Consider the following 16,023-nt stretch of genomic DNA (forward strand, 5'->3'; position numbering starts at 1 on the left):
CTCTGCAGAAATGTAAAAATAGGAAGGTGGATCGTACACATCTAGACTGTGGGAAAATTAAAAATTTGAGGAAAATAGGTGTGAGCGCAGATATCGTCGACGAATACCATGCGAACGTCGAAAAAGGAGAAAAATGATCTGGAAGAAAAAAGAAAGGTAGACGGCTCGGTTAACACACAATTATGTTTAATCAAAAAATTAGTATGAAATACATTAAATGCACATGTGATTAATTCTCCATTTTTTTGTTTATCATCATCATTATCATCATTATCATCATTCGTATTATCTACACTAGAATTAAAGATGTATATAATAATGCAATTGTAAACATAAGAGACTTTATGTTAGAATAATCATAAAGATAAGAATATAATTGTAATAACAATAAGAGAAGTAGTAATAGTAAGAATAATTTCTCGTGATAAAAACCGGTTGACGCCTTAACTAATTCATTCCATTAATCAGAAGAGAGAGTTTCTCTTCGAAATTTTTTTTTCTTTTTCTCCATTTCCTTGCTAAATACGCCTATTGCACGTTTCGAGCCAAACACTCGTTTATGTGTAATAGAAAGATATCAGCTCTCAAGCAATCTGCCGCTTCGCAAAATCGACGATCGTCGTGATCGCCGTCGTTCATGGTCCAAAAGGGCAATAATAACGACGGCGACAACGGCAGTCGTGCGATTGAACCTTCATTCGCAAACGCGTTAAAATCTGACGAGCCTTGCTCCCTTTTTGTCCAAATATTTAATCGCGCCGAATATTTTTAATCGCATTCATTACTCGCAGTGTCTTTTTAACAACACTGTTGAAAAAAAAACTTTCGAACCTTTCGAAAAAACGAATGACAACGGTGAAAGGAAAGAAAGACCAAAAAGGAATGGAAATTAAAATTCCGTGGAAAGGAGGAACTAAAAGAGAAAGACATGAAAGTCGGGTCCGAGATTAGGAACATAATAGGAAGAAAAAATACTACAAATTGACACACACACGTTGACGAAACGTTTGCGATCACGTCGAATTTTTCGATCGAATCGGCTATCTCGATCGCCGAATTCATCTTTTCGTTTTCTTTTTTTCTTTCTTAAAATTCGCCGTTCAAACTTACGGACGTTTGAGCTTTCGGTGTATTTGAGCGCTATGGGACGGTGATGCAAATTTTTCTTCAACGTGTGTCGAAAGAGGAGAAAGATGAGACGTTTGGAAAAAAGAAAGGACGTTAATCGCGATTTGGTTCCTTCTTTTCTCGCAAGCATACACGCACGCATTCTCTCTCTTTCTCTTACACTTTCTCTCGTACACGTTACACATACAATGCGAAAAATGCAACGGATAACGATTTGCTTCCTCTCGCCGTTCGTTCATAAAATGTCGAATCTAATTTTAGAGGCTCGTTTTCTATATTTACACGCGTTAAATCACAACTTTCAGTCTGACAGTCGCGCCGATTCACATTTTATTTTATTTTAAATTTGTTGGTTTTTTTAAAATGATGAGTAGAACACGCTCAGTATTCTCGCAGGGAACACTGATCCCCTATATTGTTACGATTTACAATTATTATAGTTTATTCATCCCCCGAGAAAAATAACAAAATGTATATATATATATTTATATATATATATATGAAGATAGATATATATACATATATCGTGTGTGTGTGTATATACATATATATCCATAGTTAATCCGTAATTTGTATATATATATATTATTATATAAAGAGATATTAATAATAGTACTTTTTTTTTAGTTTAATAATGTACAAAAGGAGCAGGGGGCTGTCGCGCGGTGGTGGAAAAAACAACAAAACGCCTAAACGCGCCCCTTATCCTATCAGCTAAGCCTAATCCCTAGGTAACGCCTATTTAACTACACTCATAATGTTCACTTGCACAGCCATAGTTTCTTTCTTCGCTTTTCTCGCACACTCAGTCCTCGATTGTTTGGAACGTCTCCTCGATCGCGCGCCGATCCACGCGATTCCGGGGTTCGTTCGCGCTTCGTTGTCAATCGTGAGACAGCCGAACGAGAGTACTGCACGTACGGCTGCTAGACATTTTCAAACTCGCGCTATCAAAGTGGATCTTTGATTCGAAAGATCGTGAGGTGCAAGTATTGGGAAGGGAAATCCAATCCAAAGATATATATATATATATATATATATATATATGAATAATCGGGAGAAGAAGATAAGACTTTCGAGGATCAATTTGGACAAGTTTGAATTTCTTTAAGTACTCTTTAATGTCTACGCCGTACAACCCGATCCCCTCGGTTACCGGTCGTGCGCAAACGATGGCCGCATCCGCGTAATCGACGCCGCGAGTCATCGCATTCCGCAACTCGCGTAATTCGACCGTCATTCGATCACCCCCGGAATCGGATCAACTGCGCCGAGCGCAACGACGAGGATTTCAGAAAATTCAGAGGAGAAACATTATTCCACTCGTTCGCTCGCCTTACCCGCTCTCTCGTTCCCGCCTGCACCGAAAGTATTCGGAGAACGCAACTTGGCCGCCGCGCGATAGCGCCCGTGCCCCCGCAATCTTTTACTATCGCAATATTGCACGTTTTTTTTCTTTTTCATTAAATTCATTTCAATTTCAATAAGGTGTTAGCACCAATCTATTATATCACAATGTTCCACTCCACACCACGCAGTTGTAAATATATAAATACCTATATGTAGTAGTAATAATAGTAATAGTGGTAGCAGTAGTAATAGTAATAGTAGTGGTAGTAGCAGTAGTCATAGTAATAATAGTAGCGGTAGCAGTAGTGGTAGTAATAGTAGTACATCATAGTAATTTCCATTTATAATTAATAAAAGTTTTCGATATAACAGCCAGGCGACCCGCGGCCGAGTTAAAACGCCGGCACGCAGGCCGATTCAATGTTTCGTGAAATTGTGTGCCGAGTATTTCTCTCTCTCTCTTTTTCACCCGAATCCCCCCCTCCCTCATCCCTCCCGACCCTGCGTGTACCCCGATCTTTCGTGTATCGATGTATTTTATCTGTCCCCGCAGATGCATGTGTAATCGGACGTGTACGTCGGCTCGGGTGCACGCGAGCTTTTACAAGGGGATAAGTGGTGTGTTTCAGGGCGCCCTGGGAGATATATAAATCACTAACACGGGATTTTCTCTCTCCTCGAATCGCTTACGATCGAGCGTGTCCTCTTAAGCTACGATTTATTCTACGGATTAATTGCAAGGAGTTTCGCACATCTAGAGATTGAAATTCTTCGACTCTCTTACACATTGCACTTACAAAACACGTACATTCATAGTAAAACTTGACACCTGGATGGCTGAACATTTAGTAGTATTATCATCTAATAATTTTCTGCGTTAGACTCTTAAGTCCTTAAGATTACTCTTCAAATAGACGAGAAATATCGCCGAGAAACGCTTCCGTGCCAGTGATATATATATATATATATATATATATATATATATATATATATATATATGTATGTATGTATGTATATATGTCACTTGGGGAGCACCCTGTGTACAAGTTCCAATCTCATGATTTCGTCCTCTCCGATGCTCCGCCCCGCAGAAAAACGAAAAGCGAGAAGTTTCGGCGTGTATAGTTCGCAGATAAAAAGGAATTCTGCGAGCGGGCGTACAAAAGTCACGGGATTTAGAAAAAGAAGACCTTTATAGAAATCCGTCTTGTTCGTTTTCTCGCGTCACGCCACTCCCAGATAAATAAACTTTCCGCCAAAGGTTATTGCCTCGCGCTTCCATAACCGCCGTTATCGTGGCGGCGGCGACGGCGGCGGTGACGGTGGTGGGCTTTTCCCCGGAACCCTCTTTTCGAGACTCACATGTCGATGCTGCACCATCGCGACGAGCGGGCAGCCAGCGGGTTTCCGACGACGGTACGAAACGAAATACGACGTCTCGTCGCGTCGAATAACAGCGGCGACACGTATACCGGCGGACAGTTATTTATTAACAGAGATTATATCGGGATCTTTCCTCGAGCACTTTCGAATTTTGCGATACTCGCGATATTCGTTTTGCTGCGGCGTTGTCCGCGCCCTAGCAAAACGACAGAACAATTTGGAACCAAGATCGTATAAAAGTCTCTGCTACCTTTAAAACGAATGACCGGAAATAAAATCGAAATACATTTCAACTTAACGTGGTCAGTCCCACGCAGGTTTACAATCTATCTATCGGGACATCGACCATTTTTTCCCCCCTCCCTCTCGTTTACGTCATTCCACGCTCGTAACAAGCGCTCGATTTTTTCGTCACGACGACGACGACGTTGCCTCCGGGCATCGTGATTTATTTGGCTCGTAACACTTGGACGAAAGATTTGACGGGTCGTTTATATCGGATCGCGTGCTTCGGAGTTAGCTTTTTATCGGGGAATTCGTTTTATACGGACGCTCCGAATGCTCCGATAGCAGTTCTGCAGCTTCCATTGTTATCCCGCTCGCGAGCATCGCGTAGTTTCCCCGTTGACTTTGACGCTCTCGCCGTGTCGCGTTTTAATTTTCTAATGGCCTTTCGAAACGATACCGTTGCACGCGTTCGCCAATCCCGACGAAAAACCGAGAAAAGATTTCGCGCGAAGAGTGACACGCCGAAATTTCAAACACTCCCGATTCGCGTTACCTCCGTCTCTTTGAAAGTTTCATACGTTCCGAAGACTGCGTCTAATTTGAAAGAACTTTCATTCGTTGCAACGCGCTGAATTAGCGCTTCGCGCAAAAAGCTCGCACACTCCACGGCGATCCCCTTCGCGAATCCGCATCTTAATTTCGGTTTTTAAAAATTCGACGAGGCCCGACGCGCGTCTCCGTCATATATTCATGTTTCGCGTAACAAAATGCAAAGTTGCGAAAGAGGGAGAGTTGAATCACAAAGCAAATCGCGCGTCGGCATAGCGGACGCCGCCGGATATAAAGCGCCGTGAATAAATTAGTCCGCGCTGAGGACAGCCGCGCGATAATGCAACGTGATGCAGGGATGGAGTCGCGAAAGCGCGACGGTGGTGGTAAGGAAAAACGTTGACGTAAAAATCCCCTTTTTCCCACGCGCATAGGGGCGACGACGCGGATGGCGGAAAGTTCATTCGTCTGGTTTTCGACGTGCGGACGGAACGATCCGCGCCGATTACGTTTCCGAGTCGACGACAACTCCATTCGCGGTTGTTTTTCCGATTTCACGCGCGTATTTCGCGTCCTCGGTGGATCAGCGTTCTCATACCAGTGTTTTCCGAATCGGATTTTCCACACGTACTCTCGCGTGATACGCAATATATTATAATAGATTCGCGGAGGGGGTGAAACGAGAGTGGAAAGCCGCAACGAACATTAATGCAGTTATACAGCTTGGAAAATATATCCAAAAAATATATATATATTCGATTCTGATAAAATAAATAAAATTTGTTAAAATTAAAAAGAAATGTATGCACTATTTGTTAACACTTGTTATTTCCTTATACACTGAGAAAAAGATGTTTAAAAATTTATTTGTGAGAAAAATTTATTTCATTAAAATAAATATTCAAATACGAAGTAAAATTTTATTCCTAGCAAATAAACCAATTAATACGAAAAATAAAATATATTTCTTCGGCACAACTCAATTTTTTATAACCAATAAATATATCGAAGAAAACAAGTAACATCTGCTTGCAAATACTTTGATTTTTTTTTCTAAAATAATGTAATAACTGATAATTAATATTTCATGATTGCAATGTTGTCATTATATTGCACTTATACGTGAATACCTTAAAAAAGGATTATCATCCTCTTTCCTTGTATACATTTATTTTGTAATAAAATACAACTTCCGCGAGTTTTTCAGGCAGAAGATAATCGTCGGTTAAAATTTTAAAAAGAGATATTCAAATAGAAATAATAAAAATTATTATCGCAATAAGCAATACAAATGTCTGAAGTTTTAGGAAAGTCCGATTTGAAAAAGTTGGAAAAACACTGCTTCACACGATTTCACGATGCTCTCTGATAGAACCGCGATCCGCCTCCCACTTGGCCTGGCCATTGCCGCATCTACTCAGCTATTTATCCGTCGAAATACGTGGCGTGCCAAACATCGTGCTCCGCATGTATGCACGCAATCGGCGAGCGCTCCCGATCGTCGTGAGCGCCGGACGATCGATATGGCTGCGAAAGCGCGCGTCAGATTTCCGGCCGTGAAACCCTGGTGATGAAACGCCAAGTTACGGCACCTATAGGACTCGACGAGCACAATCAAAATCCGCGGAAAATTCGTGGCCAAGTGAATTCAACGTTTACGATTTTAACTGGAATTTCACTTGAAAAACTTTGGCATCCGAGGTTAATTTTTGCAAACTTAAAAAGATTGAAAAAGAAGATCGAGAGAAGCTTCAAAAACGCCGAGATTTCCGTCTCGGAAATCGGAAGGTTTAAAGAATTATCGAGAAACGGATGGAGGACAGAAGATCCGAGGATTTGTGGTCTTCCCGGATTTTAATTAACTTTCGCGAAAATGACTGCGTTAGAATCTTTAGCGGGAAATCATTATTCATGCCGAGAAAATGTGTATACGCCTATCGCTCTAGTCGACCGTGATACGACGTCGCTACGACGACCTTTCCGTACGCGTGAAATCTATGCGTGCGCAAATGTGTAAATCGTTTACGTATGTACGACGTCTGGTTCGGATGCTTTGTACGGCCGTGACCATTTGACAGTTTGTGTATGGATAATTCCGGAAATTGACAGTGGTCGGCGTGCAGTGCCGACGAACGTTCAACATACGTAAATGCAGCACGAACGAAAAGTCACGCGTCTACGAACGCTGTTGAATAATAATCGCGCAAACCGTATAAATACGTCGCTATTGTTTATGTAAATATTGCGCGATGGAAAATAGAGTGTTGATTCTGACATTATTGAATTATTTAACACGCGCTTTACAGATATAATATTCGCAGATTGGCGAGTGACCTCGCGACAATTAATACCAGAATGATTCGTTACGCGTAATTATTTTATTCCTACTGAAAGGTCAGATTTAAAAAAATATTTTCATAAAAAAATTATCTCTACGGATAATTTCGGGATGCGGTATAAATTTTTAAATGTCTTTTCAGAGAGACGTCGAAATTAGAGTCGCAATTAGATGCGTAACAGGATATTAAAGGGGCAAAAATCTAACAATCGCGTAGTAATTTAGTTGGCTAATATAATATCACGTGTTGCGTGACTTCTCCGCATCGATCCGCGTAATTGCGCTGTGCGCGCGCGGCGTTCGGCGTTCATCTAAAAAGTTAAAAAGAATGCCTAAGTATATACCGATAATATTCGTGATAATTTCGCTCACTCAGCGAACTGTCTATTCGCACGCGGACAGGTGACAAAAACGGAAGTTTCCCGAGGGATGGAGCTCCTCTCGAATGCCGCGCCGCGCCGCGCTGCGCCGCGCCGGCTGACTAACGACGAATGCATTCTAATGGCGACAGGGCGACAGCGACGACGGCGGCGAAGTTGACTCTCGCAATATTAGGATGAAAGATGAAAAGCAAACTCCACCGTCAAACTTTGTCGCGGTCAACCAATTAAGTACAACCGCGTCCCGACTGCAGGCCGGACCATAATTTCGCGCGCACGATGGAAACATCGATCCCGGCCCACACGCTTTCTCCCTCTGTCTTCGCTCTCTCGTTTCAACTCCCGGAGGACGCCCGCAATGCACCCAGGGCGGATGCATCGCGAGGAGAGACTGCGAACACGAGCGAGTCACGTGCGCGGCCGAAATCTGCGCCACGCCGCGCCGTCCACCATCGCCCATCGTTTATCCGAGTTTGACGTATCGAGAGCATCGTGAAAACACGCGGAAAAATAATCGCGCTGACGTTTTCCACCGAAGGTTCTCAAATGGTGCCTTTCAACGCGCTATTGCGTGCAGGTGATTTCTCGGCGCTCCTTCGAGCCTTGAACAAATATTACCGAATGAACAGTAAATTATTACGCGAATCAATGTTCTTAGCAGTCCACGCGGATTCTTTATTAAAAGTCCACAGACTTGACAATTTTAAGAATAATTCCTTCCCCCCTCCCCCGCCCTTCTTAACATTAATTTAATTGATGAATTTAAATAATCATATAAATTTATATTTAAACAGATTGGTGTCAAATTTGAGTACTCCTGTTTTCGCACGGAGGACGGAATTGTTGAGAAAATCAGCATTGCTCGTGAAAGTTGTTCTCCCCATATTCTCCTCTAGACTCTGCTTCTTCCGCGCTTCGATTTTCCCTCACGCTCTTTCGCTTTCCGCGCAGCAGAGACGACTCGTCTCGTGTTATTAATTCTTCCAGACTCGACACAGAAATTGCAATCAACTCCTAAATTATTATACGACGGTAACATCATGCTGACTTTTTAATCAGAGAATTAAGTTTCGTGTCATTTATAAAATTTTAATTCGTTAAATAATGCCACGTGTACTTTGCGTGGATTCTAAAAGTTATCCAAAGACAAATATTCGTATAAAAAAAAATAATAATAATAAAATAAAACGGCTGATAAATATCACAATAATCTATTCATCAATCAGAGCTGGAGGGTCAACTTTTGCGTAGATAGGCGCGACGGAACGTTAGGCAATCGTAATTAATAGACGTGGTAAATCAACGCGTTGCGCGGAAGTAGCAAAGAGTTTGAAAAAAAGCAAGGCAAAGAGAGAAAGAAGAGAAGTCGATCGGCGTGTGATTTCTCAGCCAAGGAGGTAGGCCTGCAAGTGCACCTTATAACACGATTCAACCCCGCCCCTGTCAATAAATAAACCTTGCGTGTGTCGCGTATTGCAATATAATGTTGCGCTGTGTATATATAAAACAGTGAATAACATATACATAAAATCATAAAACGATAAAACAAAATAAAATAAATTATCCAATATATTAATGTATATACTTAATAATCTGCAATAATATATTAATATTCTGATTATATATTATTAAATTATAGGTATATGCGTGTTCGGTAGCCTTAACTATGCAAAGTGCCCCTTTTTTGCAAAAAAGAGAGAAGATCGACGGTAATATCATTTCATCACAATATTGCGATTTGGCTCTTTGAATAGCTATGGAGTTCTGCTTATGCGTGTATGTATGTGTTCCCTCTCTGTGATATCTGGCTAGCGACCCCCATGAAAGAGGCGATTATTGCTATCTGTAACTATGCGACGTTTCAGCGCTGATAATTTTCAAATCTAATTCTAAAAAACTGTCGAGTGTCCTCGACAAAAAGTTTCCGACAGAGAAATCTAAGGTCGCCAAAGGGGGGTCGCTACGTTTTTATCATTAACATTCGTACGCAGAAAGTGTCTTCGATCGGACCCTCGACTTTGGCGTCGGATTTGGTACCAGCTCCGCAGATTAATAATCGATTTAGATCTCACATTGTCCGCGAGAAACGGGGAAGATCTAAATTGATTGCTGATCTTTAAAGTATTCGCACTGGACGCTGTGGGGGGTCGCTACACTTTCGCTTCAATAAGGAAAGCTTCTGTCCCTGTTGTGTCCCGCACCTACTCTGCGAGGCGCCTCTTCTCTTCTCTCTTCCGTGTGCATGTGTAATATAATATGTAAAAGCATCGCTCTAAAAATAATTAGAAGATCACCTCTTTGGACGAGAGAAGGTCCGTGGAATGCTCAAGCTCAGATGTTGTTAAAATGACCGTGAAATACCTTTTAAACGCAAGGAACAATCTTGGACATTTCAAAGTGTCAGACGGTCATGTGTCGGACGATGCCGGCACTCGAAGAGGTGGTTTCCCAATCACTTTTGAGCGATGTATATTTATCCGTGTTCCTCTTGTAAAACCATGATTATAATATGTATATATATATATACGTCAAACGTAAATTTCATGATGAAAAATATGAAGGAAAAAAACAAACAAAAAAGAAAGAAGAACAAACAGATTGCACCCCAACCAATTAAATATCAATGTGCAATGACGATACGAGTATCGTGACCATCCCTCGAATAAAATTAATCTTTAACGTAACTATATCTCCAACCAATGGTAGATTATTAGTGTGTGGTGGGTTATATAAAGTATAAAATATAGTACTCTATAAATCATCCAATACAAGTAAAACCTTATTTGTTGCCTACGCACTTAAGTCCCGAATCGTGGAATGTCTCCGTGATTTCCACTATTTACCCCGCGATCGCGCATTATAACAGCGCGGCGTGCGACGCTTAATCGTTAATAATATAGACTTTAGGTGTTAATTAACAAGTAACGTGCGTTTTATAGTCAAAGTTCATATTAGGACTGCAAAGCGCGACTACACAACGTATTATTAAAATTTCACCAACGTGTGCGAAAAGGACAGAGATTTCGTTGTCGCTCGATTTTTGCTGTGTGCGCGTATCTCGCGCGTGTCCCTTCCGCGGTGCTGACCCTTCGCGAGCTGCGCCCCGTGTTCAAAAGTCAGGGTGTGCGTGTGTGAGTGTACATACTTGCGTGTAACTCGCGTGCGTAGGTGCGCACGTGTATGTTAATATTGCTACTGATTTCCGAAGGCTGGTAATACATTACGATTACAATCTTCTAATATGAAGTCCAACTATAAACTCTTCAACAACTATACGACTCACCCTGCGTATCGAATGAATTACTCCCAGCGACTCAGCTTAATAATTAATAGATATCATTATAATTAATTAATTGATTCATTAATATTCTTTCCGGCTGCCATCTCGCCGTCCCGATCGGTCGGCAGCAGCATCTACGGGAGGAAATTGGCACCACGTTTGCTCCCATTTTATATATATATATATATATGTATATATATATATTTATTTATATATGCATTTATATTAATTATGTAATTAAATCCGCGCGCGCGCGCACACACACTAACCGCGCGAGCGGTTCACATCAATTCAATCGCACGGACTTTCCCCGCGGCTAAAAAGTATCAGCGTTCGTTTTTCTCACCACGAGAAAAAGGAAAAAAGAAAAGATAAAGCTGCCCGGTCTTTGGACATCATCGCGACGCGGACGCGGTTGACGCGTGCACGAGGTTGACGCACGCGAGCGTCTCGTAAACAACGTAGATCACGATCATCCGCGATATATTGAATCAGCAAATGAAAAGCACGAGCGTAAGCACGACGGCTCCGCGCGAAAGAGAGGTACCTTCTCTCCTCGCACGAGTAAAAGAAACGCCGAAAAAGCGACCTGCGCTAAACAATACGGCTCGTCCCGGATCAACCGATCGCGTCGACGATGCCGCGATCGAAAAAACGACGGGTTTGATCTGCCGAAAAGCTCGAGGAAGAGCAACGCGTCGTAGTCCCGTCGCCGTCCTGTCATCGTCGCGCTCTAACGAATCTCCATCTTCCGGTGAGACAAATCGAATTGGATTTTATGATCGTGACCTCGGCCTTTTTTGGCCCTCGAGACGCGACTACGCTCGCGTACCTCCGCTCCTCGGCGGCTCGTGGAAGGAAAAAAAATAGAAAGAAAGAAAGAACTTAGCCCTCACAGCGCTTCGACGTTAGCTACAAGCCCACTCCCAAAAAGTCAACGCACACTAAACTGTACACATCGCTGTATATTAATCTTTCCTATTTTTTTTTACCATTTTTGCGATTTTCGTTTGTTAAAAAAGACCCCTACAGGAGAAGTTCTCGATATCCCTTAAGCGTAGAACCTATAAAAGATTTGGTGTTCGAGAAAGAAGAAAAGCCGAGAGAGACCGGCCCTTTTCCCCCCAATGGCCGTAACTTCAGGGCCGTATTTTCGCCGATTTACGCGGAATACCCCCCTGTGGCTGCGGCCATCCGCGCTCTCAGTAAATATATATATGTATATATTCCATTGTTTATATATAGATAATTTTTGGGGCGCGCGCGTATGTTATATATATTATGTTTCAATATATATGTATATGTGCATATTTAAATATATATTTAATATACACATATATATATGTATTAAATATATATTAAATATATATGTATCTCATTTATCTTGTTTTTCTTTTTTCCGGCGTTTTTAGGATAGCGTGTTCATGGTGTTCATGGTGTCGTTGCTCGTTGAGAGCGCCAACGAGCCCGCCATGAAATCATTAAGATCGATTTTTCTCGCTTCGGGGTGTTTGAATTTAAAGTGCGTGCGCAGGTTGTCGCTACGTGTGTACGTGGCACGACAGAGAGGACACTCAAACCTGCCGGGGAAGTGGACGTGGTAGTGGTTCCTGATGTGCGTCACGACCTTGCCGCACAGCTTGCACCTGTGAAGGTTGCAGCCGCCTGGCACCCGGTCAAAGGTCAGCCGCATGTGCCAGGCTTTTGAACCTGCAACATCAACACAAGACAAGTCACTTTCAACTGTTGGCTTCCCGACACGAAGCGGCGAGTCACCCGGTCGCCGGCGACTCGTTTCTCTCTCTCTCTCTCTCTCTCTCTCTTTTTACTTTTCCGTTCTTATCTGATTTTGTTCGTCATGTTACTCTGATTACGTTACTGTTACTTCTATGCCGTTTCCGTACTGCTTTCGCTTTGTGGTTACTTTACTTGGATACTTTTTGTTTGGCTCTAGAGCGGCTTTTTTCGAGGGTCGCCGGATCCTTGGATACACGGGTAGGGCATTCGACTCCGTGGAAAAGTCTCTCGGATTCCAGGATCGAGTCGAATCCTCGAATCCACGGATTAGAATTGCGGACGGGATCTCCCCCGGTTTGGGTCTTTGAATCTTTGGATTCTCGAATTCTTGGAAATTCTGAGATCTCTAGATCACCGAGTCCTAGGATCTTGAGACATTCGATCTTCGGAATCTTGTACCTACAGATACTCGGCTTCTCGAATCCTCGGATTCTAAGATCCCCGAGGTCTTGAGTCCCCTGGGGCCGTCGGACATTTAACTCCTCGCAGAGATGCAAATAAGTTTCCCTCCGTATCCTTGGATCCTCCGATCCCGATCTCACTCTCGTTAATTTCGCGCGTTCGTCGTCCCCGAGTTCTACCTCTCTACGTTTCTTTCCTTTATCACTAAAGTCCTCCCCTTCTTCTCGCGAATTGTACTGTGTATGTATATTATGTATATGTGTCCCGAACGCGCGTTAAATCGAGTTGTTGGAGACAGACAGAACGAGAAAAAACATTTTACCAAACATATGAATAAAAACTACATTTTTTCCTCCTCTCACGTTTATCGGCGGCGCAATTTTGAAATATCATTTTTCGTAATCGGATAAAGTGATTCGCGAAAATTGATGCATGCCAGTGAAGAAAGAGTTTATTAGGAAAGCAGCTCATCCTACTTTTGAAATAAATGCAAATGGATGTCGTTATGCTTCATGGTAAACCGGAGACCTTTGATTAAAAATCGATCACTCGTTACCGCGGCGTTGCCTTTGAGGCGTCGCTGACCTTTATGGATTGCAAGACATTGTATCGTTTAAATAAAATTTAAATAAATTGAGCCACGAGTTCATATAGCAAATAACTTTGCTCGAAAGACGTTCTCTCTCTCTCCTTCTTTCTCCTTGTGCGCGAAAGGCGCGCTTAATAATTCCGTATTTAAAAACATGGAATTTCGCTTTGTGAGAGGCGCGAGCTCCTACAGACCATTTTCGCAAATATCTAAATATATATATAAAAAACGCGATCATAACGAAGGAATAAATATTAAATCAAGCGCGGACGCTTCGGGGTAGTAAGCTAAACGAGCAACGCCGCCGCTCTCGTGTATTTAACACGAATTTTGCATTGCCTTCGTAAAACGACCAAAAAAATAGCTTACGTTATACCGAGAAATGGTGAAAATTTTTTCAAATTTATTATTAACAGAAATGTCGCAACTGAGAAGTTCGCGTCACAAAAATTAAAAAATGCGAAATACTGCTACAACTCTATTTTCTTGTTCCCCTTTTTTTGTTAGACTTTTCCTCTCCTTCTGCTTTTGAATTCCAAAAAATTATTTTATACAGTAATGTAATCGAAATTCTTAGCCAATTTTTTTATATACCACTGTCATTTGATACGAAGAAAGTATAAAATACCACTTAAGGGTGTGCGCGAAGTAACGCGCTGCGTCGAAAACCTATTACACCGCGCATTTTTCAAACAAACACTTGCTTTTCGACTCGAAATGCGAGATAACTCGAGGCAGACGACGAGAACGTGCGATTAAAGCGTTAGACACGTAAATCTTCGTTAAACATCGATCAAACTCCAAACCAGTGCGATTAATTAGAAAAAAAAGCGTAAAATGGGCGTACAAATTTTGTGCGTAAAGGCAAAGCGAGCTGATCGAGCTATTCTTCCGGTATGGCGTTGATCTCTCGGGTGCTTGAACGTGCTACGAACGATTGATATATCAATCTTATAAACAAAGAAAAAAAAATCATTGACCTATATTTACCACTAGACTGATCGAATTTTCGTTTTTATTTTATCCACGGCGTTTCTTCAGCAAGTAAATACGCTCAACATCACAAATTACGATTTTCGCGAGACGTCCAAGAAATTAAGCGGTGCACCGCATGTCCGACATTACGCCGGTCGACCTGATTAATTATTGAAATGATACGTGTACGCGAGACGACCGAAACAATTATACTCCCATATCCTAATGCACGAGCGAAACGAGATCGTTGTATTATTCAAGGACACCAAATGGTTCTGTCTGTCTCGAGGCACGAGTGCCGGGCACCGAAATCTCAAACGGAAGAGATAGACCTGAAACGTAATGGAGCACTCTGCGAGCAGTGCGGTACCCGACCGCTCGCGGAGTGCTCATGTATGCGCGAGTATGCGCGCTGCGTTGTGCATAAACCCAATAACGTCGTGAAATCCCCCTGTCGCCGAGACGCATAGAACACCTCGGAATGTTAAATCCCTTTCTTTCAAGGCCCGCAGTTCTCGGAACGTCAGATCTCTCTGTCATATTATGCTCTCTTGTTAAAAGCAATCTACGCGTACACATTCCGGTTAATAATGAGCAAAACCAAGTGTTTCGGTGCATTATTATACTCGAATTAAAAACACAAAAGTTCAAATATCATTTGAATCAGAAAACTGAAATGTGACAGCCAAAAGAGAAAAGCAGATGCAAAGTCCTTAAAGACGCCTGAAACAATATATGATAAAACCGACGCGTTAAAGAATTATATCCATTTTTAAGTATGCACCAAAACTATTTTAATTTATTTTTATGGAGAGACGCGGACTGAGTCGGAAGTGATTTACTCTTGCACAGACTCCGCGCGACAGAGAAATGACACTCGAGGTGCTCTATGATCTGGAAAAATGGAGTCCCTGAAAGCTCGCGCCACCATTCGGACTGATCAATATTCGTTTTTACGTGCCTCACTTAACGTATTTGCACGTACCCGGGATATCCGCCGACAATCATAATGGAAACATAGGGTGTGAGAGAAAGGAAGTACGTCTCGACGGTATAAAAACTCATAAAAATTTATTTTTAAAGAATATGTCAAAATACTTAATGTCCGCTATTATCGGTTTACATTTACATTTAAAACTTTAGAACTATTTTGAAATTTTCTTCTATCTTTAGCTTAAGTTCTTCAAATTCTTTGGATTTCTTTAAATCTTTGAATCTTGATTCGTGTTCGAGTACGTCAAAATATAGTTAAAAAATTGTCACTAAGAAAATATTCTTTCGAGTTACCGCAGGAACACGTTGTTACGTACAACGCTACAGCGAACACCCTATAGAAAGTCGTTTATTCTTGTCGAGGCGAGACCATCTCGGTATTCGAATAAGCTGACTGAACTCCCGCAGGAGACTCCATTTCGGCGATACCCCAAGCATGATATCGCGTGTTAAACCCTTGCAAACCACCTTAATTTCGCGATGTTTACCCGTCACGTGCCACTTTATTTTGCTGCGAAGTCAGTAACGTGCGAAGCGAAGCACATTTTAAAGTAAAAATACCAGTAAGAAACCATAAAAAAAAAAATTTATGAACTCACGACGACACACGTACGCGGTAATAACTGCACAA

The 16,023-nt window shown here is 41.9% G+C and overlaps 1 protein-coding gene across 4 annotated transcripts in view; it reads right to left on the reverse strand.

Moving 5' to 3' along the window:
• Positions 1-16,023, reverse strand: part of LOC105200515 (zinc finger and BTB domain-containing protein 6) — a 70,280-nt gene that overhangs the window by 13,561 nt on the left and 40,696 nt on the right. For 2 of the 4 annotated variants that reach the window (XM_039451015.1, XM_039451012.1), the window contains one exon: positions 170-12,346. The exons of the other annotated variants lie outside the window; for them this stretch is intronic. In XM_039451015.1, the coding sequence (XP_039306949.1) occupies positions 12,045-12,346 (302 nt within the window). In that variant the 3' untranslated portion in view covers positions 170-12,044. Of the gene's footprint in view, positions 1-169; positions 12,347-16,023 lie in introns of those variants that run through there. 4 annotated transcript variants of the gene reach the window in all.

This window comes from Solenopsis invicta, chromosome 6 (genome assembly GCF_016802725.1).
Source record: "Solenopsis invicta isolate M01_SB chromosome 6, UNIL_Sinv_3.0, whole genome shotgun sequence".
Lineage (NCBI taxonomy): Eukaryota > Metazoa > Arthropoda > Insecta > Hymenoptera > Formicidae > Solenopsis > Solenopsis invicta.